The 27,518-nt window shown below is 46.1% G+C and overlaps 1 protein-coding gene across 6 annotated transcripts; it reads left to right on the plus strand.

The window, feature by feature from the left end:
• Positions 1-259: 259 nt before the first annotated feature.
• LOC109739350 (ubiquitin-conjugating enzyme E2 28) lies at positions 260-5,851 on the plus strand. Of its 6 annotated transcripts, none has more exons than XM_020298439.4 (7): positions 260-2,180; positions 2,329-2,350; positions 2,540-2,651; positions 2,734-2,829; positions 4,997-5,124; positions 5,294-5,398; positions 5,541-5,851. In XM_020298439.4, the coding sequence occupies exons 4-7, from the start codon at positions 2,781-2,783 to the stop codon at positions 5,661-5,663; spliced, it is 405 nt and encodes a 134-aa protein (XP_020154028.1). In that variant the 5' UTR covers positions 260-2,180; positions 2,329-2,350; positions 2,540-2,651; positions 2,734-2,780; the 3' UTR covers positions 5,664-5,851. The 6 variants fall into 6 exon arrangements, with proteins under 6 accessions (XP_020154028.1, XP_020154030.1, XP_020154031.1 ...); XM_020298441.4 differs by having other exon boundaries at positions 316-2,180; positions 2,557-2,651; XM_020298442.4 differs by having other exon boundaries at positions 316-2,180; positions 2,581-2,651.
• The last annotated feature ends 21,667 nt before the right edge of the window (positions 5,852-27,518 follow it).

Below are 27,518 nucleotides of genomic sequence, written 5' to 3' on the forward strand. Positions count from 1 at the left end.
GAGCGAGCGAGACAAGTTTTCGATCAACTCGGATACGTATCCTACCTATTCTATCCGGGCCAAAAAAAAGAATTACACTTAAGTTGGTGCTAGCGAAATGAGTACATCGAATGTTTTAGTTCCCTGTGCATATATGAACGAGGCGTTTTTTTTTTCTTTTTTCGGGCAGTGGTAGCATTTGTTTTCAGCTCTAAAAAAGAGCGCATTTGTTTTCACCGCTCAGTCAAAAAAAAAAAAAAAGGAAAGACACGGCAACGGCACGCACGGGCATCAGCTGCCTGGAAAACGGACCCCCGGAATGGACTTTTCGCCCCCGCTCCACTTACCTTTCATATCCTTGTCTCACAGAAAAAACTTACCTTTCATATCCGCCCGCCGCCACCGCCACCGCCTCCGCCACGGCTATAAAGCTCCGCCCTTTGGCCGGCCCGCTCCTCCTCTCTTCGTCCGGGCAGCACCTCTCGCCTCCTTCCTTCGTCCTCGGTCCGTCCTAGCTGCGTTGTGGTCTCCGTGCCGGCGTCCGACTCCAAATCCACCCGCCCGCTCGCGCCCTGCTCCCTCTCCGCCTGCGGGGCCGCGCCGCTCCCCGAGGACGCGGGCGGGCGCCCGGGCCTCGCCCCGCGGGGCTCGGCCAAGTGGCGGGCGACCGGCGTCGTGCGCCAGCTGCGCGCGCTCGTCCTCGACTCGCGCCGCTCCTCCTCTCGCGTCTGGTGAGGCGACTCGTCCTCTGTTCGTGCCTCTCCTCGTCTCGCGTCCGGTGAGGCAGTTCGTCCTGGATTCGTGCCTCTCCTCCTCTCGCCTCGCTCAATTCGTCCTCGCTCGTCCTATGTTGCTCAACCTTGCTCGATTCACCCGTCGTTTAGAGTAGAAGAACCGCGTCTGATTTGTTTCATTTTGCTCGTCCTCGATTCGTCTGTTCTGAAGCGTGTCTTATTTGGTTGATTTTTCTCGTCCTCGCCGTCGGCCGTTTAGATAGAAATCGCGTCTGGTTTGATTTGCTCGTCCTCGCCGCCGTCGTCAGTTTAGAGTCGCGTGTGCTTTGATTCTTGCTCGTCCTTGCCGTTGCCCCGCGTGTTCTTGGGGCCGTCTCGTCGGGGGTCTTCGTCCCTGTGACTCTGGGAGGAAGCGAGCGAGCGGTCGGTCGGTTTGGGTCACCTTCCGGTTTGCGAGCTAACAAGTCTGCTTGAGAAACTTGTGCGTGCGCTACTGTTATCTGAGGATCCTGCGTTTCGTGTTCACGGTGGAGCGATGGTTCCTGCGTTTCTGTTTGAGAAACTTGCGCGGGCGCTTCTGTTATCTCACGATCCTGCGTTTCGTGTTCGCGTCGGGGCGACAGTTGCAGGAACGATCGGTTCTGGTTCCTAAATTGGAGCAGTGTCAGATTGGTTCCTCTGTTCCATCACCTGCGTTGTTTGTCGGTTATTTTCAGATCCCAAACGCATGCGCCCTTGTGATACTCTGGTTGCCCTCTGTCGATTCTTGTTCTACCGGCAGCCGTGTGTACTCCCATCCTAGATGCAGAGAATCCTGTTCTTGTCTGTTGCGGTTGTTCTGATGCTGTTCTTTTCAATTGTTTATTGGTATCATGCTTTGCTTATCTTCCCATATGGCATGATTGATTGATTGTTGTTTGTTGTTTGATTGATTGCCTTGAGATGGATTGTTGTTTGTTGTTTGATTGATTGCCTTGAGATGGATTGTTGTTTGTTGTTTGATTGATTGCCTTGAGATGGATTGTTGTTTGTTCTTTGATTGATTGCCTTGACAAGGTAAACACCTAGGCCAATTGATTGCTGTTTGTTGCCTTGAGATGGTATGTTTATATGGCACCATTGATTGCTGTTTGTTGCCTTGAGATTGTACATGTTTATATGGCACGATTGATTGCTGTTTGTGTATGGTTATTAAGATTGATTGCTGTTTGTTGATTGGTATCTAACTTTGGTGTATGTAGTTCCTGATCATAGGTAACAGACCTGGCACTACTCTTTTTTCTGAATTCTTTTGTGATTATGTCTTATGTGGATATCATATTCTTTTTTTGGTATTACTGTTGTCCAGCCCTTGGAATAATGCTTTTCTAAGTATTTAAGGTACAGACATGTTGATCTGGACATATCACATTTGCTCTTTATTGTGTTGCTAAGGACACTGATGGGTTGAGTTGGCATATAGTGCAGGTATATTTACATTCTTTACATTTCGCGATGCTGATGCCTATAGTCCCAAAGCATTTATTTACCTGATATTTGCATGGATGTTTTCATGATGGCTAATTTGATTCATTATCGTTGTTCTGATGGTGTGCTTCTGGTGGTTTAACTGAAGCCGTGGATCGCTCATCAACCTGGTATGTCTTTGGATGATAATCCCTCTCGAATTTAACTCGTTCCTATATTTTACACAATGTTTATCTCATGGCTGGTAATGGTAACTTTATGAGTGCATATACCACATTTTAGCTAGTTATATAGTAACACCATACTTCCTTGGATGATGTTCTGTATATGCAAGTGTGGGGAGCTCACATATTGTGTAGGTATCTACCTAACGCAGGTGAGCTCTTTCTGGATAGGACAGAGGTACAATATTTACATCCATGGCAGAAGGTTCTTAACCCTGAACTCATCAAAGGTCCTTGGACTCAAGAGGTTTGGCACTGCACTCCTGACTTTGCTAAAAAAACGTTTTGCACATTTTATAGTTATATTTATGATGATATTTTTTATACAGGAAGTTGACAAAATTATTGATCTTGTAAGCAAGTATGGACCAACAAAATGATCTCACTGCAAGGACCTGCAGAAGGACCCTCCCACCTCAGCGCAGGTGATTTCCCCTCTGCCCCGTTTGATTCCGTCTAGATCTTGCCCCGAATTGTATCGCGTCTGGATGAGCACGCCGTTGGCGTGGTCTGGTTGTTAACTGTTGTTACTGGTCATGGGGGTTAGGTTGTCGATTATTTAGCTGTGCTCTCACAGTGCTTTTAGGTTTGCCAGATTGATTGGTGAGGATACTGCTTATGAACTGTACATGGACTACTATTATGATGAGCTTTTTTAGGGTACCCTGTAGTGAATAAGGACCGTCCATCCGCGAAATCAAACGGCCATGACCGACCTGTACTGCTGCAATCAGGCCAACAACATGGCGAGCAGTATTAGTAGCACCGGTCGTTCTCGACCAACCAGTATACATGTTCTGAGGTCAGCTTCTACGATTCACCTCGCACCGCCCCACCCCGCCCGTTGTTCTCATCTACGGACTCTGGTATAGAGTTCCGGTGGCCACCGCCGTGCCTCCTCTTTCTTCTCCAGCCCGCCTTCCTTCGCTCAGGAAGCCCGAGTCTCGTTCCTTCCCCGTGCATGGCTCCGGCGCTCGACTGCGTGGTGTGGGCCTCGGCCTAGACCGTGCTCTTCTTCTCCAATAGGTCCTACACGACAGCCATGAGGCATTGGCTTGCGCCCCTCCCATGGCTGGCTGAGCATACCCCACACCGCGCTCGTTTTGTATTGGTTCACAACGGCAGCGAGGAAACCACTTGGCGCCGTTGTCCGTCAATGCGGAGGCTTGCCGTGTGCAGAAGTTCGTCGTCCCGGCCATGGCGCCCAGGCAGGACGGAGGAGGGCGTTGACGTAGGTGTGGTCGCCAAGTGTTGGTTCCATGTAATGTATGTATGTGAGGAGAGCATGGCGGCGATGGGAGCGAGCAGGCGATGCTGATTCCAAGCTATTACTACGAAATAGGCTGGCATCTTGGCCCATCAAAAATCCCGTTTCAACGGTGGGATTTAATTATACTGGTACCCTCACGCCAAGCAGTATAGGGTACCATAAAAGAGCTCATTATGATTGACTCATGTCAAATGTGTGATGTATCTTCTGAGCAGGTCATTAAAAAAACCCTTGGATTTTGTTCTGTTAGGTTATAAAGTATGCCAACCATATTATAGTTTACAGTCAGTATCACATGGGCAGAACATGCACCACCCTGTAGCACTATATGCTATCTTAACTGCAATAACCAAAAGAAATTAAAATTGCCAAGGACTTCACAGTTTATATGGACAGTTAGGCATGACTAGCACTATTTAAGAAACATAAACAGTACCAATCTCTGTTAGGCATGGACTAGACTATTTAAGAAACATAAACAGTACCAACCAAATCAATAGGGAGAATTTTTGAGAGTGAACTATGTTTTAGGAGGTGAGGTGGCAATGGTCACCTGTCTTCCTTAGTCTATTAACGCATACTGGAATAAATATAATTACTGAAGCAACTTTATCTTTGTTAATGTTGTTTAAATCTGATTTGAGAAACACGAACAATACTAGCCTGATCAATAGAGAGAATTGTCAAAAGTGGCCTCTATTTTAGTAGGTTGCAATGATCACCTGCTTTCCTTGGTCTATCAATGCATACTGGAAGAAATATAATTACTGAAGCAACTTTAGCATTGTTAATGTTGTGTAAATCTGATTTGAGAAACATGAACAGTACCATCCTAACAAATAGAGAGAATCATCAAGAGTGGCCTATGTTTTAGTAGGTGAGGTTGTAATGGTCACCTGTTTTCCTTGGTCTACCAATGCATACAGGAAGAAATATAATTACTGAAGCAACTTTAGCATTCATAATGTGTGTAAACCTGATGTTCTGTGTTTTTGTGGAGAATAAGTGGCTTCAGTGGATGTCCTGGCCTCCTGGGTGACTTGATGTTTTTTCATACAGCAGTTGGTTCCACTAACCTCTTGAAATTAAGATCAATGAACTTTGAATTATTCTAATCATTGTACTGGACGTGTATATGATGGATAACCCTTGATAATATAATTTCATGCCTAATTCGGAACTTGTTCACACATAACTAAAGCTGGCCGCTGTTTGATCTCGCAGCAAATATGACTTGTTTCCTGCTCATACTTGACTGGCTTCATAAAAATGCTTGTCTGACTGTTGTGTAATACTGTATTACTTTCCTTTTATTCGGACAGGTCCTGTAAGTGAGGACATGTTCCACTGGCAGGCCACTATCATGGGACCCTCGGACAGCCCGTTTACTGGTGGTCTATTTTTGGTGAACATCCATTTCCCACTGGATTATCCCTTCAAGCCCGCGAAGGTAATTTCCGGTGTACCGAGCTAACCTTTGTAAAAAAGAGTTCATATTGATTCTATGATATTGGAATCGCTGTTACACAAATGTCCTGGGGGTCCTCAAACAATTAGTTTGCTGCTGCTTGCTATCTTATCTACTTTTTTTCTGACATTCAGACATGAACATATTTCAGGTCTCTTTCCGCACCAAGGTGTTCCACCCAAACATCAACAGCAACAGCAGCATTTGCCTTGACATTCTCAAGGAACAGTGGAGCCCGGCTTTGACCATATCAAAGGTAATGATCTGCATTCCTAGCTTGGTTGTTCCATTTTTTGCTTAAAGCTTGTTGCTGATATAAGCTTGGTTCCTTCAGCAACTTAATCTCACAAAAATTCTTCATTTATGTTTCTCTAACATTTACCCGTCTTTGTTAACAGGTCCTCCTGTCAATCTGTTCGTTGCCGACGGACCCCAACCCCAATGATCCTCTGGTGCCTGAGATTGCTCACATGTACAAGACTGATTGGGCCAAGTATGAGCCCACGGCATGCGAGACGTAGGGCTGTTACTTCTTCTGTGAAGGGCCTGAACTCGTAAATCTTGCGTGTACAACTTCACCATAGTTAGGATCTTGCCTCCTCATACCTACCCCCATTCTACTGTCAGACTTAGAACAACGACAGTTGGCACCCACCGTGGGGCAGGTGTCTTAGCAACTTTCCAGTGAGGTTGTAGTTTTTCCGATTCCCATCATCATGGTTTCTGGTGGTGGATTGACTGAGGGCCGCGAGATCCGTCTCAGCGCTCGTCTTCGTCGCCGACGACTCCGCCTAGCTCCAGGAGGCCCCTCTCGACGTCGAGACACTCCCCGTCCGCGGGGCGACGCACTTTCGTGCGTGCGTTCGCGGCGTCCTTCGGCGGCAGCCGTCGACCCAGTATCGGTCGGCTCCCGCAGTGTCTTCGCTCCTCGCTGTTCGCCGTTGCAAGCGATCTGGTCGGTCGCGGCTTCAGCGGTGGGTGAAACATGCGGTGGCACGCCAGTCGGCCACCCCTCAAGTCGCGGCAATCGAGCCCGATGAATCTCTCTACGGCTTGTTCGATCTGTTGACTAGCTCCGTCGAGACCCTGTCCGAGTGCGATAGCAGCGACCCTGCGGCAGAGGTCCTGATGGTCGACACACCGCGCAGCCCCCCTGGCATGCGTCGCAACGGTGGCGGCGATGACGGCGGCGATCCATCGCGCGTTCACGAAGAGTACCACCCCGAAACCCTGTCTTCGCGGCAGAGGGAGGAACTTCACGGCCGCAACATGGAGGCGCTTCACACGCCCATCGTTGAGGAGACCTCTGAGGCTCGGGCCTTGGAGGAGGCGCGCCTGGCCACTTTGGCTGAGCGCACTCGACTAGAGAACCTTCAGCATGCACTCGACGAGCATGCTCGGCGGCAGATTCCTGAGTCCAGTCGACGGCAACGACAACTGTTCCCGCCTCAACCTCAGGTATACCGCACTCTGATTCAGAATCTTACAACTGCAGCCCGTATAGCAGAGTCTATTTAGCCGTCCCAGTCGGAGGCTGGAAGAGGTTTGATACAGATCCGGGCTTTGCTCCGGGCAGCAGGAGAGCAGAACACAGCAGTGTCTCAGTCACGGAGCAGAATCCATAGCAGAACTGTGGTGGCCGATACAGTCCAGTCGGCTCACAGCCCTAGATCGCCTCAGCGGCGTGAAGGGCAAGGGCATCGTCAAGAGCAATATTTGGGTCGGAACCATGAGCAGTATGATAATCGACTCTGCCGTGATGACCGCCGTCGAGTGTCTACGCCCCCTCCGAGGGGCGGATCATACGTGCCCCGGCATTATGATGACAGGCGCCCGTACAACGATGAGCGGAGGTTGCCAGTCGACCCAAGAGAGCCAGGATTTGATGCAAGGTCAATTCTGGTGCAAGGTCTGGTCGACAGGAACCGAGCACATAGAGAAGGGCAAGACAGAGATCACCCGAGTGGAAGCAGAGTACATGCACTACAAAAAAAAATACACTTCCGTGATGATACGTGTTTGTCACAGTAGGTCACGTTTTCTGTCATGCATGTACATCCATGACAAATTTATGACAGAATCAAGATAGTCATACCTGTGCTGTCATAGAAGTGTTCCATGACATTACCAAAATTATCATCATGGAAGTGGACACTTCCATGACGATAAATCGCGCGTCACAGAAGTGCTTTCGTCAAGGGTGACCGACACGTGGCATCCACCGTAACGGAACGCCGTTAAGCTATCGGGTCCGGTTTTGGATCCGATAACCCATTAATAGCCCCGACCAATGGGGATTTTCCACGTGTAAAATCATCATTGGCTGGAGGAAACACGTGTCAGCTCCGTGTTGGCACATGTGTCACTCATCCAATGGGCGAGATGCGCCTATGATATGTTAACACGTGGGCCGGCCCAAAAGTGGCCCATAAAGTTTAAATGGGCCGGCCCAACTAAAGGCCCACAAGATTTTGCAGACCATAATGGGCCGGCCCAGGTGAAGGCCCACAAGATTTTACGGGACATAATGGGCCGGCCCAGGTGAAGGCCCACAAGATTTTTGTGGGCCATAATGGGCCGGCCCAGGTGAAGGCCCACAAGATTTTTGTGGACCATAATGGGCCGGCCCAGCTAAAGGCCCATGAGATTTTTCCGACATTAATGGGCCAGCCCAGCTGTAGGCCCACAAGATTTTGAGGACCCTAGTAGGCCGACCCATTAACTGGCTGCCATGTTTTGGGCCAAATGCCGGCCCATATTTGATCCGGTCCATTAATGGCCTGCCACGTTTTGGGCCTAATAATGGCCCATATGAGATCCGGCCCGTTAAAAGCCTACCACGTTCTGGGCCAAATTACGGCCCAGATCAGGTCCGCCCTTTAAGAGGCTTGGGCTAAATTATGGCCCATATCAGATTCGGCCCGTCAACTAGACGCTACGCTTTTGGGTCCATTTGCTAAAGGCCCATTTAGTAATTCGGCCTGATATTAGTTTCGGCCTGTTAAGGGATCGTTTAACATTTCGGCCCTATATTGATTTCGGCCTGTTAAAAGCCCGTCATATAGTTGGGCCTAACTACGGCCCGGTTTGCATCCGGCCTGCTCGCAACCGATAATCTGATTGGGCCAAACAAGGACTGAGACAATTTTGGCCTGTTATAAGCCCATGATTTGATTGGCACATTCATGGGCCGGGGTCTATTTCGGCCTGCTGCCGGCCCGTGAGCTGTTCGGCATGTTTCAGGCCCAACCTACTTTTCAGCCTCCTAAAGGCCCATTGAGTTTTCTTGGGAAAATAGGGCCGGCGGTTTACTCGGCCTATTAAAGGCCCGAATCTACTAGTGGGCCAGTTTACATTTAGGCCTGTTAACGGACCAAGATGACGGGGCCCATGATGCGGATCATACATGGTGATTTGCATGACGGCCTGATTATGTACCGTAATTTTACGGTTTGGCCGGTTTACTGCGAAGACATGATATATATACAGTAAAATAACTGTAGCATCGTGAATAAGAAAAAACCTAGACTATACAATAAAGAAATTACGACATATTACATCCACTGGGCATCAAAGTTCGCCACTATGATAATAAAGCACAAGCAGACAGCAGATTACATACACTGGGCATCAAAGATCGCCACCAGTGCAACTAAACACGCCGACAAAATAATATACAAAACCGATAGCACTTCAATAGAGTTCAAGAAAGGTTAGCCCTGCTCGGGAGCTGCAGCGCAAGCTACTGAGCAAGATGGTGAGACTGCACTTGTTTGACACTTATATCCTCCTCACTCTGAAAGATAAACAAGCAGACATATGACAGGTTTTGCACATATAAGTATCAGTGCTGACAATTCATCACATTTCTTACTGACGAATAAAGTGACATAGTTTAAAATAGCATTAACACAATATGGTATTGTTCAGGTCAAGACATGGCAGGAAATGACATTGTGAAGGAGTTGGCAGCTTCACGACACCACTGGATTACAGATCAAGAACTCATAAGTATCAATGGTTAGTGTGTTATCAATTTATCCCATTTCAGATTGGCAAAATAAGATCACTTGCTCTGTATAGTTTAATTTACGTGGTATGAAGAAGGAACTTGGTTGTACAACTGAAAACTTAAATTGAGAAGGACAAATTTTTTTTTATGAACTGGAGTACATAATAAACTTTAAACATGCAATTTAACGCAAACACCAAAAATAAACAGCTGTTGCAGTCATGCCTAACCAAATATATACAACAATGTTTGAAGGCTTGAGAAGGACAAACTTACATTATTGGTGAAGGCAGGCTCTATAAAGCCCTTGTCCATGCTGATGGTGGGGGCAATTCAAGAAGTTTACCACAAAATCTTCTTCATAAGCATTGCCTTTATTCTACATTTTGTTAAGAGGAAATATAGATGTGACAATATAAGAAAAAATGGAGAATATTTAAGATAAGATGAAGAGTGATGCTACATAACCAAGTAGCTATAAATGTAAGTACAGCGATACAGGCAGAAGGTACAGCCAAGAGCAATGCAGAGCTAAACTTCTTCAGTACCATTGGTGTTATCCAACCTTATGGTAAGATTAAATATAGATCTTATGTGTAGAAAATGGAGGGCAAAGGAAAATAAGCTGCAGAGTGATGGTACATGAACAACTACCTGTCAATATAAGTACACTGATAAAGGACAGCAGGTACTTACAAGAACAATACAGAGCTAAAAAATTTCATTAGCATTGGATATATTCTACACTAATGTAACCATTCATATAGATCAGATAATTTGGAGCGAACAATTGATAAGCAAGCTATCATGCATACTGCTGTCACATAATGAACCAGGTATGTATGCAAGTACAGTGATACAGGACAACAGGTACTAACAAGAGCAAAGCAGTGGGCAGCATATTTGCGATATCCTGTTGTTCTTTTCAAACCGGAATTCTTTTTCGAGCAGATTTCCTGCAAAAAAGATCCGTAAGGCACATGCGGAAAAGTAGAAGTTCAAATTGTCATGCGATATCATAGACAGTACCTCATCCTCGGAACGAGACCAGTGCATAACAAGGTTTTTCCATTCAATGTCTTCTAAATTTAGCACAGGAGACTTCACCAGAAATTCATTTATAGACTTGCCATCAAAGTGTGATTTCCTCAGGTAACATTGATACTGTTGCAATGCTTCCTTGAAAAGCGCAACCAAGCTTTGCTCGTCATGACTATCCAGATTGATCCTCGCCTACTTACAACAATGTAATGTAAATCATTGATGTATTCAATTAGCAAAAAATAGGAAAATAATCACCATGAATAATAGCACCTACCGTAAGTGCATCTAGTGCCCCTTAGTGATTTTGGTGTATTGAAGACTTATAGGTTAAGGACTAATGTGTTTATGAGTGTACACAGGTCTATAAGTCTATGAGGAGTTTGATATTTACAGAGAAAGTCGACCCCTAAAAATGAAGTTCTTCGACTGAAGACTTTGGATTTCTTAAGACTTTCTGAAGACTTTTAAAGTGAAGAAATTGGTGTGACCTTGAAGACTTGGTATTCATTTGAGGAACATGAAGCGTGAAGACTTTTGTGTTCGTAGTTTAATTTTCCCTTTCTTGAGTCATAGGAAACACCGTACTATTAAAGGGGGTCGAGGAAATACTAAGGAAAAATTTCCATGTGATGCTCAACTCAAATCCTACACCTACCAATTCCTTCGAGTGAAGCCATTGGAAATCTCATACAGTTTAGTCATATTCTTCAGTGACAGAGACGAAGTTCTTCTGGTCTCCGAGGAATTTGTTCTGACTGAGGAGTTAGGAATTCGCTAGTGCGGATTGCCTACACAGTGAAGAACATGATAGCCCTGAGGAATTTGATACTCAAATTTCCGACCGTTGCTGTGCTATGCGCCAGCTGTCCCAAAATATCTACCCACCTAACGGTCATATCATTGAAGGGCATTTATGTCTTATCATGACGGGCTGCTCCCTAGGCTATAAATAGCCCCCCTACAACCACTATCTGGTTTGCTGCTCCGAGAGAAACTGACATTTGTCATTTGAGAGCATCCCATCGTCCGAGGACTTTTGAGCGAAAATTATCAAGTGAGGAAAACCCAAACCCAAAACACCCACAAACCCAAAGTGATTGAGCATCACTGAAGAGATTGATCCTGCGTGGATCCGACGCTTGTTACCTTTGAAGACTGTGCTTCTTTCAGACGGTTAGGTGTCATGGTCTAGAGCATCCAAGAGGAAATTGTGGATCGTCGAGTGACCGAGTTTGTGAAGGTTCGGAAGTCACCTGAAGACTTACCACGAGTGATTGGGCGAGGTCTGTGTGACCTTAGCTCAAGGAGAATACGGTGAGGACTAGGTGTCCTGGACTGTGTGTTCAGGACTGGGTGTCCGGGACTGTGTGTCCTCAGGTTTAAATACCTAGCCGCTCCAACCAGATGTACAACTGAGACAGCAGTTGGAACTGGTCTACCAAATCATTGTCTTCACTGAGCTTACTGTTTCTATTTCCTCAAATCTTTCATTTCCTCATAACTGTGTTGTGTGCTTGTCATATCTGTGTTTGAAGACTTTGACTGAAGACTTTCTCAATTTCCTCAGTTCAATTTCTTCAGTCTGTTTGTCTTCATCCTGTGCTATCTTGTGTTTACGCTTTCTGTACTCTGTGCTTGTCTTCATTTCATCATGATGATTATGCTTGTGTTCTGCTATGCATACTTTTGAGTACTTATTCCGCTGCAAGTAGTTTTTCGCTAAGGAATTTCCTCACCCACAAATTCCTCAGTGAACAATTCATAAAAATCGCCTATTCACCCCCCTCTAATCGATATAACGCACTTTCAATTGGTATCAAAGCAAGGTACTCCCTTGTTCTGTGTGATTTTGGTTTAACCACCTAGAGTTTTAGTTATGTCGACCGCAGGTATGAAGAAAGTGATGTTGGAAATATGCCCTAGAGGCAATAATAAATTGGTTATTATTATATTTCCTTATTCATGATAATCGTTTATTATCCATGCTAGAATTGTATTGATAGGAAACTCAGATACATGTGTGGATACATAGACAACACCATGTCCCTAGTAAGCCTCTAGTTGACTAGCTCGTTGATCAATAGATGGTTACGGTTTCCTGACCATGGACATTGGATGTCGTTGATAACGGGATCACATCATTAGGAGAATGATGTGATGGACAAGACCCAATCCTAAGCATAGCATAAAAGATCGTGTAGTTCGTTTGCTAGAGCTTTTCCAATGTCAAGTATCATTTCCTTAGACCATGAGATCGTGCAACTCCCGGATACCGTAGGAGTGCTTTGGGTGTACCAAACGTCACAACGTAACTGGGTGACTATAAAGGTACACTACGGGTATCTCCGAAAGTGTCTGTTGGGTTGGCACGGATCGAGACTGGGATTTGTCACTCCGTATGACGGAGAGGTATCTCTGGGCCCACTCGGTAATGCATCATCATAATGAGCTCAATGTGACTAAGGAGTTAGCCACGGGATCATGCATTACGGTACGAGTAAAGTGACTTGCCGGTAACGAGATTGAACAAGGTATTGGGATACCGACGATCGAATCTCGGGCAAGTAACGTACCGATTGACAAAGGGAATTGTATACGGGATTGATTGAATCCTCGACATCGTGGTTCATCCGATGAGATCATCGTGGAACATGTGGGAGCCAACATGGGTATCCAGATCCCACTGTTAGTTATTGACCGGAGAGGCGTCTCGGTCATGTCTGCATGTCTCTCGAACCCGTAGGGTCTACACACTTAAGGTTCGGTGACGCTAGGGTTATAGAGATATGAGTATGCGGAAACCCGAAAGTTGTTCGGAGCCCCGGATGAGATCCCGGACGTCACGAGGAGTTCCGGAATGGTCCGGAGGTTAAGAATTATATATAGGAAGTCCAGTTTCGGCCACCGGGAAAGTTTCGGGGGTTATCGGTATTGTACCGGGACCACCGGAAGGGTCCCGGGGGTCCACCGGGTGGGCCCACCTATCCCGGAGGGCCCCATGGGCTGAAGTGGGAAGGGAACCAGCCCTTAGTGGGCTGGGGCGCCCCCATGGGCCTCCCCCCTGCGCCTAGGGTTGGAAACCCTAGGGTGGGGGGGGGGCGCCCCACTTGACTTGGGGGGGGGGGGGGGGGGAGTTTCCCCCCCTTGGCCGCCCCCCCCATAGATGGGTTCCTGGCCGGCGCCCCCCTCCCAGGGGGCCTATATAAAGGGGGGGAGGGAGGGCAGCAATACGACAGCCTTTGGCGCTTCCCTCCTCCCCTGCAACACCTGTCCCTCTCGCAGAAGCTTGGCGAAGCCCTGCCGAGATCCCGCTACATCCACCACCACGCCGTCGTGCTGCTGGATCTCCATCAACCTCTCCTTTCCCCTTGCTGGATCAAGAAGGTGGAGACGTCGCTGCTCCGTACGTGTGTTGAACGCGGAGGTGCCGTCCATTCAGCACTCGGCCATCGGTGATTTGGATCACGGCGAGTACGACTCCATCAACCTCGTTCATTGGAACGCTTCCGCTCGCGATCTACAAGGGTATGTAGATGCACTACTTTCCCTCGTTGCTAGTATACTCCATAGATGGATCTTGGTGATGCGTAGAAATTTTTTTAAATTCTGCCACGATCCCCAACAAGTGACATGCCCCATCTTTGACGGTCACGAGTATCCCAAGTGGAAGGCCATGATGAAGAAGCGCCTCATGGCAATGAACAGCAAACTGTGGACCGTCACTGAGATTGGTCTTACCGATCTGTGCAAGACGGCGGAAGCTGATGACATTCGCAAGTACACTCTTCTCAACCTCACGGCGAAGGACGTCATCTGCTCCTGTCTATCTCAAAATCAGTTCAGGAACATTATGCATCTCGATCAAGCGAAGCTTATCTGGGACTGTCTCTCTGATGTCTATGAAGGTCATCGAACCCGTCATGATCCTTGGTTTGAGGACTTCAAGGAATCTCTCAAATCAATGACATTCGAACCAGAATCATCCTCCTCCTCACCATGCCTTATGGCAGATGGTGAAAAGGTAACTGAATGCTATCTGTCTAAATCCAGTGATGATGAATCTGGTGATGAATTTGGACCCAATTATGTCAAACTTGCTTCCCTTGCCCCTAAACAACAAAGAGATTTGGAAAAGGTTCACAACATGCTTAGTAAGAGTGATGATATGTTGGGTGAAGAAATGGATCAGTCAAAAGCTTTGGCTGAAAGTCTTCAGAGACTTCATACTAAGTATGACACCCTTCAAGATCAACATAACACTCTCTTATCTGATCATGAGAAGCTTTCTTATGAATTTCTTCAAAGAAAGCAAGATCTTGAGAAGCTAAGAGTGAGTTATGAAGATCTTCAGAAGGAGCGCGATTCATTACTTGCTCAACAAATTAGCGCTGCTCAGGAAGAATCTGTTCCTCCATGTTTGAAATGCATTGAACGTGAATCTGCTAATTCTTCACCTGAATGTTCAAATGCTTCTAATGCTACAAATTCTTCAACTGTCTCTGCTATCACTAATTCCTCATCTGAGGACATTGCTAGTATCACTGACGATGCAGGGCTGAAGGAATTGTACATGACAGGCATGTACAAAAGCCTCAAAGGGCATCAGACTCTTTGTGATGTGCTTAAAAAGCAGATCCTCAACAGGAACCCTAGGAAAGAGGGTATTGCCTTTGAGAGGAAACTCAATGCTGATGGTACATATTGGAAGCCTGAGCAGTGCCCCAAAACCTCATGGGTTGCTGCAAAGGGACCTCCAGTTGATACATCTAATTTATCTGGCTTTACATGTGAATCTTCTCATTCTTCTGATGAGTCATTTGACTCCAACTACAAACTGTTTAAAAATCAGAATGGTGAAGTATTTGCTAGATATGTTGGCACTAACTGCAGGAACGGTTCTCCTATGAAGAAAATCTGGGTTCCCAAAAGGTGCCTTGAAAGTCTTCAGGTGAATGTCCTCATGACACCACCTGTGAAGAATAGGAACCCCAGATCAAATTCTTCATATGGATCCAAGTCCTCATACGGACCAAATTCCTCACATGGATCAAATTCCTCAAAAGGATCAAAATCCTCATATGAACATCATCGTGCTAACAACTCTGTTTCGCAGGGAAGAGCCAAGGGCTATGAATATGAGCATTATTCTTCTAATCATTATGTTCATAAGTCCTCGAAGAATTTCTCTGCTTATTCATATGCTTACCCTAACTCCTCTTATGTGAAACGAAATGGATTGGCTTCTATGCCACTTTTCTCGTATGGAGCTCACAGAGTGATGAACTCTTTGCCACCCCTTCAGATGTGGGTGGTGAAGAAAAAGAACTAATCTCTTATGCAGGGTCAGGTCTCCAGACGTGCGTGAACGTCTGAAGAATTTGCTGGAGACCTGAAAAGTGCCTGAAAGGACGCAAGCTAATCATGAAGAAATGAACTTTCATTTCTCACGTCCTCATACTGTTTTAACTGTTGCATTGCTTGATGAAATTGGTCTGATGAATTGTGATGTCATATTCTTCACTGATGAAGTATATGAAGTTCGTAAGCTGCACTAATTCATCTGCAGGATGATCAACCGAAAGCCACTGAGTGGGTCCTCGATAGTGGATGTACAAATCACATGACTGGTGACAAGAATCTATTGATGGATGCTCCCTTATCACCATCGCATCTGAAGCATATCATCTTCGCTGACAAAGGCAAAAGTCAGGTATTGGGTCTAGGTAAGGTTGCGATCACAAAGGATCGACACATGGACAAAGTCATGCTTGTCGAGTCCTTAGGATACAACCTCATGTCTGTCTCAATGCTTTGTGATCTTGATATGATTGTTGTCTTTGGCAAGTATCGTTGTGTTGTGGTTATGGAAGCTGACAATTCCAAAGTCTTCGAAGGCTTTAGGAGAGGAGACTTGTATATTGTTGATTTCTCCACAGGACCGCAACCAGCCGTGTGCCTACTTGCAAAAGCTTCAGAAGGCTGGCTATGTGTGACACCCAAATTTTATTTGGATTTTTCAAAAGATTTTATTTGACTTGAGGGAGGTGATTTAAAATTTTTGCTCAAAAGAACCCTCCCTTCCAAATATTTTTTTTATGGCAGAAGTTTTATTTGAATTCACCCAAGATCTGCCTTTGGTCTTGGAGGTCCTTGCTTTTATTGTGACTCAATCCAAAATACTTTTCACTTGAGAAAAATGACTTTTGAAAATCTCTTTAAATTTGCACTATGGCTTTTGGAATAATCCCTTGCCACTTTCAACAATTCCTTCTTGCCATGTCCTTAGTACAACTACTCTCCCCTAACCCTTCCCTCACCTTTGGATCATGTTTGGCATCAAATCCAGCAAGTTGAACCTCCCCATGTGGTTATTTCTATTTAAATCTTATTCAAACAAATTTCTGTCTCCTTTTCTAGCCATTGGTGATTTACAAAGGAACTCCATTTTCTGTCTTGATTTTTGTCTCCAAACCTTTTCCCCTTCCTAGTCCTTTGAACCCTCAACCAAGATCCATGAAGATCCACTGGTCTTCATTTCAAATTTTTCAAACTACACTTGCTGCAAGTTTGGACCAGATTTGGCAAATTTGGTGAAATTCATTCAAATCCATTTCCAAAAATTCCAAGAAAAATCAGGCAGCCTCTGGGTGCATTGAGTGGTCACCTCACCAAGTTACAGCCCCAGAATTTTTTTTATCATAGCCAAATCATTCTGTCGAACACCTGCAGTGCTTTGTCAAATTTCAGGTTCAGTAAAATTCAGTTACAGTGACTGAACCACTGTCGTTTTCTTCAGTGTTTGATCTCCATCTCGCCAGTGCCTCTGCGTCGCCTTGCCCCCCGTCCTCTCCCTCTTGTTCCTGCACCGCACGATCGCCTGGCACCTTGCGGACGTCGGCGACGAGCAGCAGAAGGTGCGCCGCCCCGTGACTGACGCCAGCGGCGGCTTTGCGGCCACCAGCGGGAGGCACGGCACTGACGGCGCCACCCAGCGCCGCCCAAACCACCGGAGCTCGCCGCGTGGCCTTCCACTCCCCCGAACGCGCCGCCACCCTCGTCGTTAACCGCAGGGCGCGGAGCGCGCTCTCTGCCGCCGTCGAGCCCGTGCGGTCACCTCACCGTGGACCGACGCCATTACGCCATGACCAACTCCGTTTAGCTGTGGGATGGCACCGGTAACCTCCACTTATGATGCCTGGCACTCAAACCTCCTGCCAATCCACTGCATCGCCGTAATCGCTCGCCGGAGATTCTCCGTTCACGGCCACCCCGTCGATCCGCCTATAAATAGAGGCCCCGAGCTTCAACTCGAGCACACACCGCCCCTGCACTCCACCTAGAGCACGCCTAGCCACTGGAAGAGCCCCGAGGAGGTCTCCTTCCTCGACTCCGGCCGCCGCGACCCGCCACGGGACCCAGCTCGATTCGCCCCCGTGTGTGCACCTCCGCCTCCCTTCTCTTGCCAGTAACTTCACCATGCATCCCCCGTTCTGACCCGCGCTTCAATTCGAAGTTTGCAGCCCTCCACCGGAGTTCTGCACCACCACCCGAGCCGCCGCCCGCCGGAGATAGTGTCGCCGTCGACGTGGTGCTCCCCGTTGGTCGAGTCCACACCGACGCGGAAGAACACGCTGAAGCTCTTGGTACTCTCCGATCCTCCTAGCTCGCCGTGGTTCGACGCCGGCGTCCACCGCAGTCTTCGGGCGCCGGCGAGCTTTTCAAACCTGACATGTGGACCCCGCATGTCAGCCCCTGTTCTATTCTTTCGCGAACCGTTTTCCGTTGACGCCTTCGGGCAAAGTACGCTTTCCCTTTGAGCTGGCGCGTTTCTTTCCGAAGCGTTTTCTAGTTTCTCAGTTTAAACCCTGGAACTTTTCTGTTTCATTACAGATAAGTCCCTGGACAGAAACCTTTATAACTTTTTATTAAAAAGGTATTTTGAGTGATTCTTTTTCTGACAGTCTTAAAATTTTGTCTAGTTTTTTATGAGATTTATTTGGAATTTTTTTGGAGAAGTTTCTGTGCACCCATTGGTTTTCACGTTAGTACCCGTTTTCGTGATTGCCGTAGGTTCCGGAAGAGGTGACGGAGCCGCGAACTTTGCCGAGCTAGACTCCGACTTCTCCGAACCAGGCAAGCATGTTTTGAACATTTGATATGACAGGTGCTTTGCATGTTTGCGTGAAAGTTTGTGCGTGGCATATGAGTATCGATAAATACCTCGTTGCTTGTAAGGCAACTACCCGCATGTTCCATAGTCGCGATGATCTCTGATGAGAGATGGCCTAATCATGTGGTGACATGAAGGGCAGCAAGGTGGTACTGTTGTAGCATACCAGCCTTGCGTCATCCGACTTTCTCCGACGCTAACGTGGACAGAGTTACGTTATCGTTCTTTTCCTCGCATGTTCCATAGTCGCGATGATCTCTAATGAGAGATGGCCTAATCATGTGGTGACATGAAGGGCAGCAAGGTGGTACTGTTGTAGCATACCAGCCTTGCGTCATCCGACTATTTCCGACGTTAACGTGGACGGAGTCACGTTATCGTTCTTTTTCCCCTCCGTGCTACCACATGTTTCATTTGCCAGGATGCGGTTTAGTAAGTTGGTAACCTCTTTCCGTGTACACACCAAACAGAGAGGCCGGGATGATGGTACCTTGGCCCAGGATTAAAGCCAGTCATCCGGTCAGGGGGCATGGGTGTTTCCGGTTGGGACCGAGAGGGGGGGAACCCCCTTAGAGCGCGCGTATAGAAATTTGATCCCATGCTACGCGAGGTTGTAGCCTCCCCGTCTCAAGGTTTTTCGTGAACGTTGCCGAGGGTGATCCCTGGCTTCGGAATGTTGAATTGGGTGTGTACTGGTTAGACGTGTTTCTCCTAAAACACCGTAAACGGAACTAGTCCACGTGACTACTGAAATCCGTTGGCTGTGGTTAAGTACAAACTCTACAGAGTCAATTCCTTCCAAGTCATCGTATCCATGATCAAGTAGTGTAATCAGTATATCCATATCTATCCGCGTGGAAAACTTGTCCCCGGTGAACAAGCTCAAGTGGTAAATCCAGTTTATTTATTATTCCTGTGGATGGACTAACTTTCATTCGTCTCGTACTTGTGATAATGTATGTTCCCGAACTATTGTATTATTGAGCTACAATATAAGCCCTTTATGAGACGTCGCGCAGACGTCCGACTGTGGCGTGTTCTATTTGTTTTTCTTACATTAAATATAAGCCCTTTATGTGATGTCGCTCAGACGTCCGACTGTGGCACGCACTGCCTGTATTTCTGATAAAAGCCCTTTATGTGGTGTCGCCCCGACGCCCGACTGTGGCATTATTATTCTGCATTTTTCCTCTCGAGGAGTCATTCAGACACTCGCCTGGCACCAGTATTATTATTCCGCAGTTTCCTCTCGAGGAGTCATTCAGACACTCGTTTGGCACCAATAATTCTATTCTTGCAGTTTCCGCTCGAGGAGTCATTCAGACCCTCACTTGGCACCCAATATTTATTATCTCTATGTCTGAACGCACTGGTTAACTTGTTCATATGCTTCGTGTTTGCATTTGTTATATCTTATGTCCGAACTATCTTGCGAGTACTTTCATAGTACTCACCTGGCTTGTTGATTTGGCTAGATGTTGACGAAGGCGATCTCTTGGATGAAGAGTTTGATAGCGCGTCCGACGCCTAGAGGAGTCCCAGTCAGTCCTGCGCGATCCCGGATATTGGTCACTTGTATTATATATGCTTCCGCCTCCCGCAATAAGTCTCCTCGAGCCTCACTCCGACGCTCGATGAGCTGTAGTCTTCAGGAGTCATATCACTCGCTTCGCGGTGATATTTCCGCCACCGTTATTATCGTGAGTTAGTAGTTATGCCACCCTATCCGCCGTCTTGTTTGTCGGCGTGCATGTAATAGATTGTTGGGCAGTCTCCGCTCAATCTTGTATTATATTCAGTACTCCTGGTATTTTTCTTCTGTGACCAAGATATTGTCCACCAGTGAGAAGGAATTCTTCCTTACTGGTCCGTAAAAGGGATTGGTCTCACAATAATTATTTTATTGAAAAACCGGTCGTGACACTATGGCATCGACGAGTTGGTCATGCAGGCATGAGGAATTTGCACACGCTTGCGAAGAAGAAGCACGTCATTGGCATTGAGAATGTCAAATTCCTCAAGGATCACTTATGCGGAGCCTGTGAAGCTGGGAAGATGACAAAGGCTAAGCATCCAACGAAGACTATCATGACCACTACTCGACCATTCGAATTGCTTCACATGGCTCTTTGGTCCTAATCATTACTCAGCAGTCACAAATGATGCATCTCTCTATGGCTTTGTTATTGTTGATGATTACTCTCGATACACATGGGTACACATTGTTACTTACAAACATGAAGTGCAGGAAGTCTTCAAACGATTTTCCTCGAGGGCTTCAACCAACTTCGGTGTGAAGATCAAGCACATCAGAAGTGACAATGGAACTGAGTTCAAGAATTCTGGTCTTGATGACTATCTTGATGAACTTGGTATTACTCATGAGTTATCTGCTCCTTACACTCCTCAGCAAAATGGCGTCGTGGAGCGCAAGAACAGAACTCTTGTTGAGATGGCTCGCACTATGCTTGATGAGTACAAGACGCCTCATCACTTCTGGATTGAGGCAATTTATACTGCGTGCCATATCATCAACAGGGTATATCTTCACAAATTCTTCAAGAAGACTGCCTATGAACTCCTCACTGACAAGAAACCCAATGTGAGTTATTTCAAAGTCTTCGGTGCTAAATGTTGGATTAGATATGCTTATCACAATGCTAAATTTGCACCGAAAGCACATGAATGTTTTATGCTTGGTTACGGAAAGGACTCGCACACCTACAGAGTCTTCAACAACGTTCTTCGCAAGGTTGTTGAAACTATAGATGTGCGGTTCGATGAAACTAATGGCTCGCAAAGAGAGCACCTACCTTCTGTGATAGATGAACCAGCACCTGAGGAATCTATCAAGTTCAAGGCGACTGAGGATGTCATTCCTACCAAAGAATCTGCTGAAGAATTCATTCCAGAACGTGAAGAACGTCAAGCTAATGCACCTGAAGAGAATGCTGAAGAAAATGGTGCTGAAGAAAATGCTGATCAAATTCCTCGAAGACAACCAACTCATCCTCGCGTTGCAAAAGAAGTGCAAGTTGAAAAGATCATCGATGACATTGAAGCACCAGGTCCTCTCACACGCTCAAAAGCTTCACATTTATCTAACTTTTGTGGGCACTATGCTTTCGTCTCTATCACAGAGCCCACTAAGGTAGATGAAGCATTTCTGGAGCCTGAGTGGATTCAGGCCATGCAAGAAGAATTACATCAGTTCGAACTCAACAACGTCTGGGAACTGGTCAAACGTCCAGACCCTCGCAAGCACAATATCATTGGCACAAAGTGGATCTACCGCAACAAGCAAGATGAAAACGGCCTTGTGGTGAGGAATAAGGCACGGCTTGTAGCTCAAGGCTACACACAGGTTGAAGGAATTGATTTCGATGAAACTTTTGCACCTGTTGCTAGACTTGAGGCTATTCGCATATTACTTGCTTATGCTAACAGTCATGATATCACTTTATATCAAATGGATGTGAAAAGTGCATTCCTCAATGGTAAGCTTGAGGAAGAAGTATATGTTGCTCAACCCCCAGGTTTTGAAGATCCAAAGCATCCTGACAAAGTCTTCAGACTCAATAAGGCCCTTTATGGCCTCAAGCAGGCCCCTCGGGCATGGTATGATACTTTGAAGGAATTCCTCATGAAGAAAGGCTTCAAACCCGGTTCACTCGACCCTACTCTTTTCACTAAATCTTATGATGGTGAATTGTTTGTGTGCCAAATATATGTTGATGATATTATCTTTGGCTGTACTGACCAACGTTATAGTGATGAATTTGCTTATATGATGAGTGAAGAATATCAAATGTCTATGATGGGAGAGTTGAAATTCTTTTTAGGTCTTCAAATTCGTCAACAGCGCAATGTCATATTCATATCTCAGGAGAAATACCTCAAGGTTGTACTGAGGAAATTTGGCATGCAAGATTGCAAAGGCGTCAAAATTCCGATGCCCACAAATGGCCACCTATGCACTGATGAAAATGGTATTGACTTCGATCATAAGGTATACCACTCCATGATTGGTTCTTTATTGTACTTATGTGCATCTAGGCCAGATATAATGCTTAGTATTTGCATGTGTGCCCGATTTCAAGCTACACCGAAGGAATCACACCATAAGGCTGTGAAACATATTCTTCGATATCTAGCTCACACACCAACACTTGGATTATGGTACCCCAAGGGCTCGGCTTTTGATCTCATTGGATATTCTGACTCTGACTATGCTGGTGATCGTGTGGACCGCAAGTCAACATCTGGTACATGTCATTTCCTCAGACGATCTTTGGTCTGTTGGTCCTCGAAGAAACAGAACTGCGTATCACTGTCTACTGCTGAAGCTGAGTACATTGCTGCTGGTTCTTGCTGTGCTCAATTGCTGTGGATGAAGCAAACTCTCAAGGACTACGGCGTCAATGTGAAGAATGTGCCTATCTTCTGTGACAATGAGAGTGCCATCAAGATTGCTCACAACCCAGTTCAGCACTCGAAGACAAAGCACATTCAGATTTGTCATAATTTTCTTCGCGATCATGTGTTGAAGGGCGACATTTCTATTGAGCATGTGAAGACTGAAGAACAGCTAGCCGATATCTTCACAAAGCCCTTGGATGAGAAGAGATTTAGCAAGTTGCGGTGTGAGCTAAATATCCTAGAATCTTCGAATGTTCTTTGAAAAGGACACTCATCCTAACGCTTATGCAAAATTGATGACTTAGATGTGCAACACATGAAGAAACGTTTTTCTTCAATCAATGAAGAATAACACTCTAAGTGTGAAGAAATTAATGAAGAATTTGATTCTCAAAACCCTACGACAATTGTACGCGGTGTCTGAAATCATCATTCTTATACGGTGGGTCACGCCACCACCAAAAGTTGAAAATCTTCAATTTGAGTTTTTTCCTCAGTTTTGAAATTCCTCAGTTGTTCAAAATCTTCAACTTTGCAAAATCTTCACTATTTCCGTCGTTTTTCTTCATTGGCTATATATATATATATATATATATATATATATATATATATATATATATATATATATATATATATATATATATATATATGAGTTTATGTCCTCTACAGCATTCACTTATTGCTATTTCTTCAAGTTGCTATTTCTGCTAAGTGAATGTGATCGGACCCTTCCCCCTCTATGCTATACTCAACCCATTCTATTCACAAATTCTTCATGTGCGTACTATTTGAAACTCGTTCAAAATCTTCACTGTGTCCTTGTCAGCTGAAGAATTTGCAAACGGAACGTTAAAACTTATCTTATCCAAATTTTTGGCTTTGCCGCTCAAACCGTTCCGCATCCCACGAAATACTTATCTATTCACCCACGATCTAACACGATCTCCACTTCTCAGTACGTGGGTGACACATGTCAAGCGAATGAGAAGGGTCAGGGGCACGTTCGTCCAATTTCTTCGGGCGAACAATTTTTCACCGTGGCTATAAATACCCCCTCTCCCCTTCCTCACTTCCTTTACTCCGCTCAACCTCTCTCCAGCTCGAGCTTCTCAAACCCTAGCGCCGCCGCTACTTCATCATCGCCGGTGAGGAAGAGCTTCACTGCCTCGACCTCGTCGCCGTCGTACTCGCGCCGGCCGCGGAAATCTTCACTCCGCTGCCGCCATAGCCGTCTTCCTCCGCCGAGTTAGGGCGTGGAAGATCTGCACAGACGAACTTCACTTCTCCACCTCACAGTTCGTCGTGTTCTTCGTTCAGGGTAATTAAAAGTTACTTTTACTGCCCTCTTTGATTCAAATGATTTCTACAAAATCTTCAAAAGGTGTTTATTCTTCAAATTCTTCACACACTAAACACCTCACATGTCATCTGATCTTGATTCATTTCTCTAAGCTATAATTTCTCTTCAAGATTCCTCAATTGTGCGGATTTCTGATCTGTACAACTCTGGAACCTAAGACTGAGAACGCTTAGTGAAATTCTTCAAGACTCGCCTGGTCAAATTCCTCAAACTTGTTCTTTTTTGAAAAACCTTCTGAGAACGCATATGACCTCTCCAAATTCCTCGCAACTATATTCTGTTCACAGGTACTCATGTCCGCAGCTGAATCACTAGGTTCTCATCAACTTAACTCATTTGCAGCGTTCCTCGAAGAAAAGTTGCATACTTCTTCAGAAAATTCAATTGTCCAAATTCCTCATCTGAAGAAAATGGCTGATGGAAAGAAGCCACAGAAAGGAGGAAAGAGGCCTGAGGTCAACACTGCATTTGAAATCCCTGAGGACATCTATGCTGGGTACTGCACATCCCCTGAGGAAGATAAAAATCAGCGCAAGGTGCGCATTCAGAAGATAGAGAGGAGATGGGCAAGAGAGTGGAGGGAGTACAAATATGTGACTCCAAAGTACATGAAGAAATTCGCTGCTACTCCTCCATGCTCAAGACCACCATTGGCACCTGGCCAAGAAGCAGATCCCACTAGCATCAAATGCGGTGAGGAGTTTCCTGAAGAATGGGCCAAGCGCCAGACCAACCTGGCCAAACAGGCAAAAAATACAGTGAAGAAATTCAATGAAGATTCTGCTGCTGCTGCCACTGAGGCCTCTGTAAGGCCGAAGAAATCCATGGCAAAGAAGCCTGCGCACAAGCCAAGTGCCTCTTCTTCAATGCCCTCACGACCAATTTCCTCAGCTAAGCCCTCACGGCCAATTCCTCACGCTGCTCTTGCTCCTCCAAAGTCCTCAGCTGCTCCGACCAAATCCTCAGCACTTGTGCATCTTGCCACGTGCCAAAGGACTACAAGCATCTCTATTGCCTCAGGAGCTTCAGCTAGTTCCTCAGCTGCACCAAATTCTCCAACAGGACCCTCTCTGCTGAAGACAAAGACCACTGCTGGATGAGGCTCACGCCCAAGTCCTCACAAGAAGCAGGTCGCCTTCCAAGTGCCGTCTGAAGAAGACGAAGCTGATGATGAAGAACTTGCTGAAATCATCAGAGATAGCCAAGTCAGGGCCGCTAGAGCCAAGGGCACAAATGTGCCTCTGCTTTTGGATCCAAAGTTGATCCTCGATTACATTGATCTCTGGCACAAGGACCCAAACACTCCTATGCCTGACTTCAAGCTGACTCCTGGCCAAAGTCTATGCTGACTGCCTTCATCCAAGAAGAAAAATGGAAATTTGAGAAGGCCAGGCAGCTCAAGAAAGCACAGTACAGGAAGGAGAAATTCCTGAAGAACAACGTTGTCTCTATGACAACTGATGAACTTGTGAAGATCCAGTCTGAAATCAAAGTCCTCAGCGATGATTTCAATGCTTACTATGCTGATTGGAAAGGAGCCAAGGTCAGGTTTGTCAAACTGACTAAGAAGTTCACCTCAAACGTTGCAGCCCCATCGCAACAAGAAATTCCTCAGGCTGAAGCATCTGCTCAGCCCACTGAAGAACATGCCAACACCGCTGATGACAATCAGGCTGCTGAAGAAAATGTAAGTTCCAGGGCTGATGACTACATTCCACCCTTGGATGAAATTGCCAGGGCACCCACTAGTGGTGCGCCTGAAGAAAATGAAGAAGTCAAGGCAACTGCATCAGTTGTGCCTGAAGAAAATCAACCACATTCCTCTGCTCCTCCTGCGCCTACTCCAACTCCAATCCTTCCATCTGCATCAGATGTGAAGAAGACCAAGGCTGCAGAGCATGCAACAGTGAAGAAAAGGAAAGCATCAGCTCCTTCAGATTCTTCAGCATCGAAGAAGATGAAGAAATTGACAAGCTCATTTGCTAATCCAATTGATGCTGTTCCAGTTTCCTCCATGCCATCAAAGGAAATCGTCCCTTTTGATGAAGAATATGTGATCCCTAGCGGATCTGATGAAGAAAATCCTTCTGCTGCTTCGTCAGAGCAGATGGATGAAGAAATTGAAGTGGATAAAATCCCTTCAACCCCCACAGTTTCCTCGCCTATGCCTCAGTTTACTGCTGAAGAGGCTGGCGTTGAAGAAATAGAAGATGAAGATGTGGACATTGGCTGTACCACACCAATGATGAATGATGACTTCTGGGAAAGTCAGCACCCAACTCTCCACTCTTCACTCCATTGCAACAAATTCCTCAGTCCCCGGCAACTATAGTTCAAATGGGATCTGATGAAGCTCATGAACAAGTTCCAGCCACTAGTGCTGAAGAAAATGAAAATGAAGAATTAAAGACCCAGACTGCCACTGAAGAGGAACCAGAAATTCCTCAGCCTGAAGAACCTGAGATTGCGATTCCTGAGGTTGTCATGCAACTGACTGACACTCCTCTGCCCAAGCCAAATGATCCATTCTCAAGGAAGCAAAAATTCAAGGCTAATGATTTCTTCAGTGAGCACGTATTCTTCACTGACTACAACCCCTATGACTCTGCTCGCATTAGGAAGAGGTGTTTCTGGACTGCCAGCCAGGCAAATTTTTATTCCTCAGTGCTGTTCAACAAAGACAAAGTCTTCGATCATGAGCACATTCCTCACGTGGATATGGAATCTCTGCCGTGCTTCGGGCCAGTCCTCAGTGTTCTTTACGATGCTGGACTGTTAAATTTCTACACTGACATATGTGATTGGAATGAAGAACTCATTCTTCAATTTTATGCAACTCTGCACATCACCGGAGACTCTGAAGATGTGAATTCATGGGTGCTGGACTGGATGTCTGAAAATACTCACTACAAAGCACCAGCTACTGAACTGCTTCGGGCTTTGCCTCTCAGTCCTCCCCTTGAAGCTGCTTGTTGAGTCTACAGTGAACCTGAGCTTACAGATCACTATATGCAAGTGCTGATGAAGCCTTTGAAGCCAGGTCAGGCCCCAAGAACAAAATTCCTTGTGAAGGAATTGTTATATGTGCCTCGGACTGTCTATCGCATTCTGACGAAGACATTGAGTCCTATCAAGGGCCACGACTCGAATGAAGAAGAAGTCGTTGGCATCATGAAGAATCTGCTTTTCAATATCATTCATGGCGTTCCTGTCAACTTCCATGATTTCTTCATGAGGACTCTGGCTAATGTTGCAATGTCACCGTTTGAGTTGAAGCCTTATGCTTCGTGGATTATGAGATTCATCAGAACAAGGTCTTCACTCAACTACAAAGCTGATACACTGAACCATTGCAGCTACTTGCCCCCGAT

The sequence above is a fragment of the Aegilops tauschii genome, chromosome 4, assembly GCF_002575655.3.
Source record: "Aegilops tauschii subsp. strangulata cultivar AL8/78 chromosome 4, Aet v6.0, whole genome shotgun sequence".
NCBI classification, from domain to species: Eukaryota; Viridiplantae; Streptophyta; class Magnoliopsida; order Poales; family Poaceae; genus Aegilops; species Aegilops tauschii.

Coding starts and splice junctions, on each gene's coding strand:
- LOC109739350 (XM_020298439.4), top strand. CDS start 2,781: ATGATCTCACTGCAAGGACCTGCAGAAGGACCCTCCCACCTCAGCGCA. Junction 2,830..4,996: donor ACCCTCCCACCTCAGCGCAG/GTGATTTCCCCT, acceptor TTATTCGGACAG/GTCCTGTAAGTGAGGACATG. Junction 5,125..5,293: donor ATCCCTTCAAGCCCGCGAAG/GTAATTTCCGGT, acceptor AACATATTTCAG/GTCTCTTTCCGCACCAAGGT.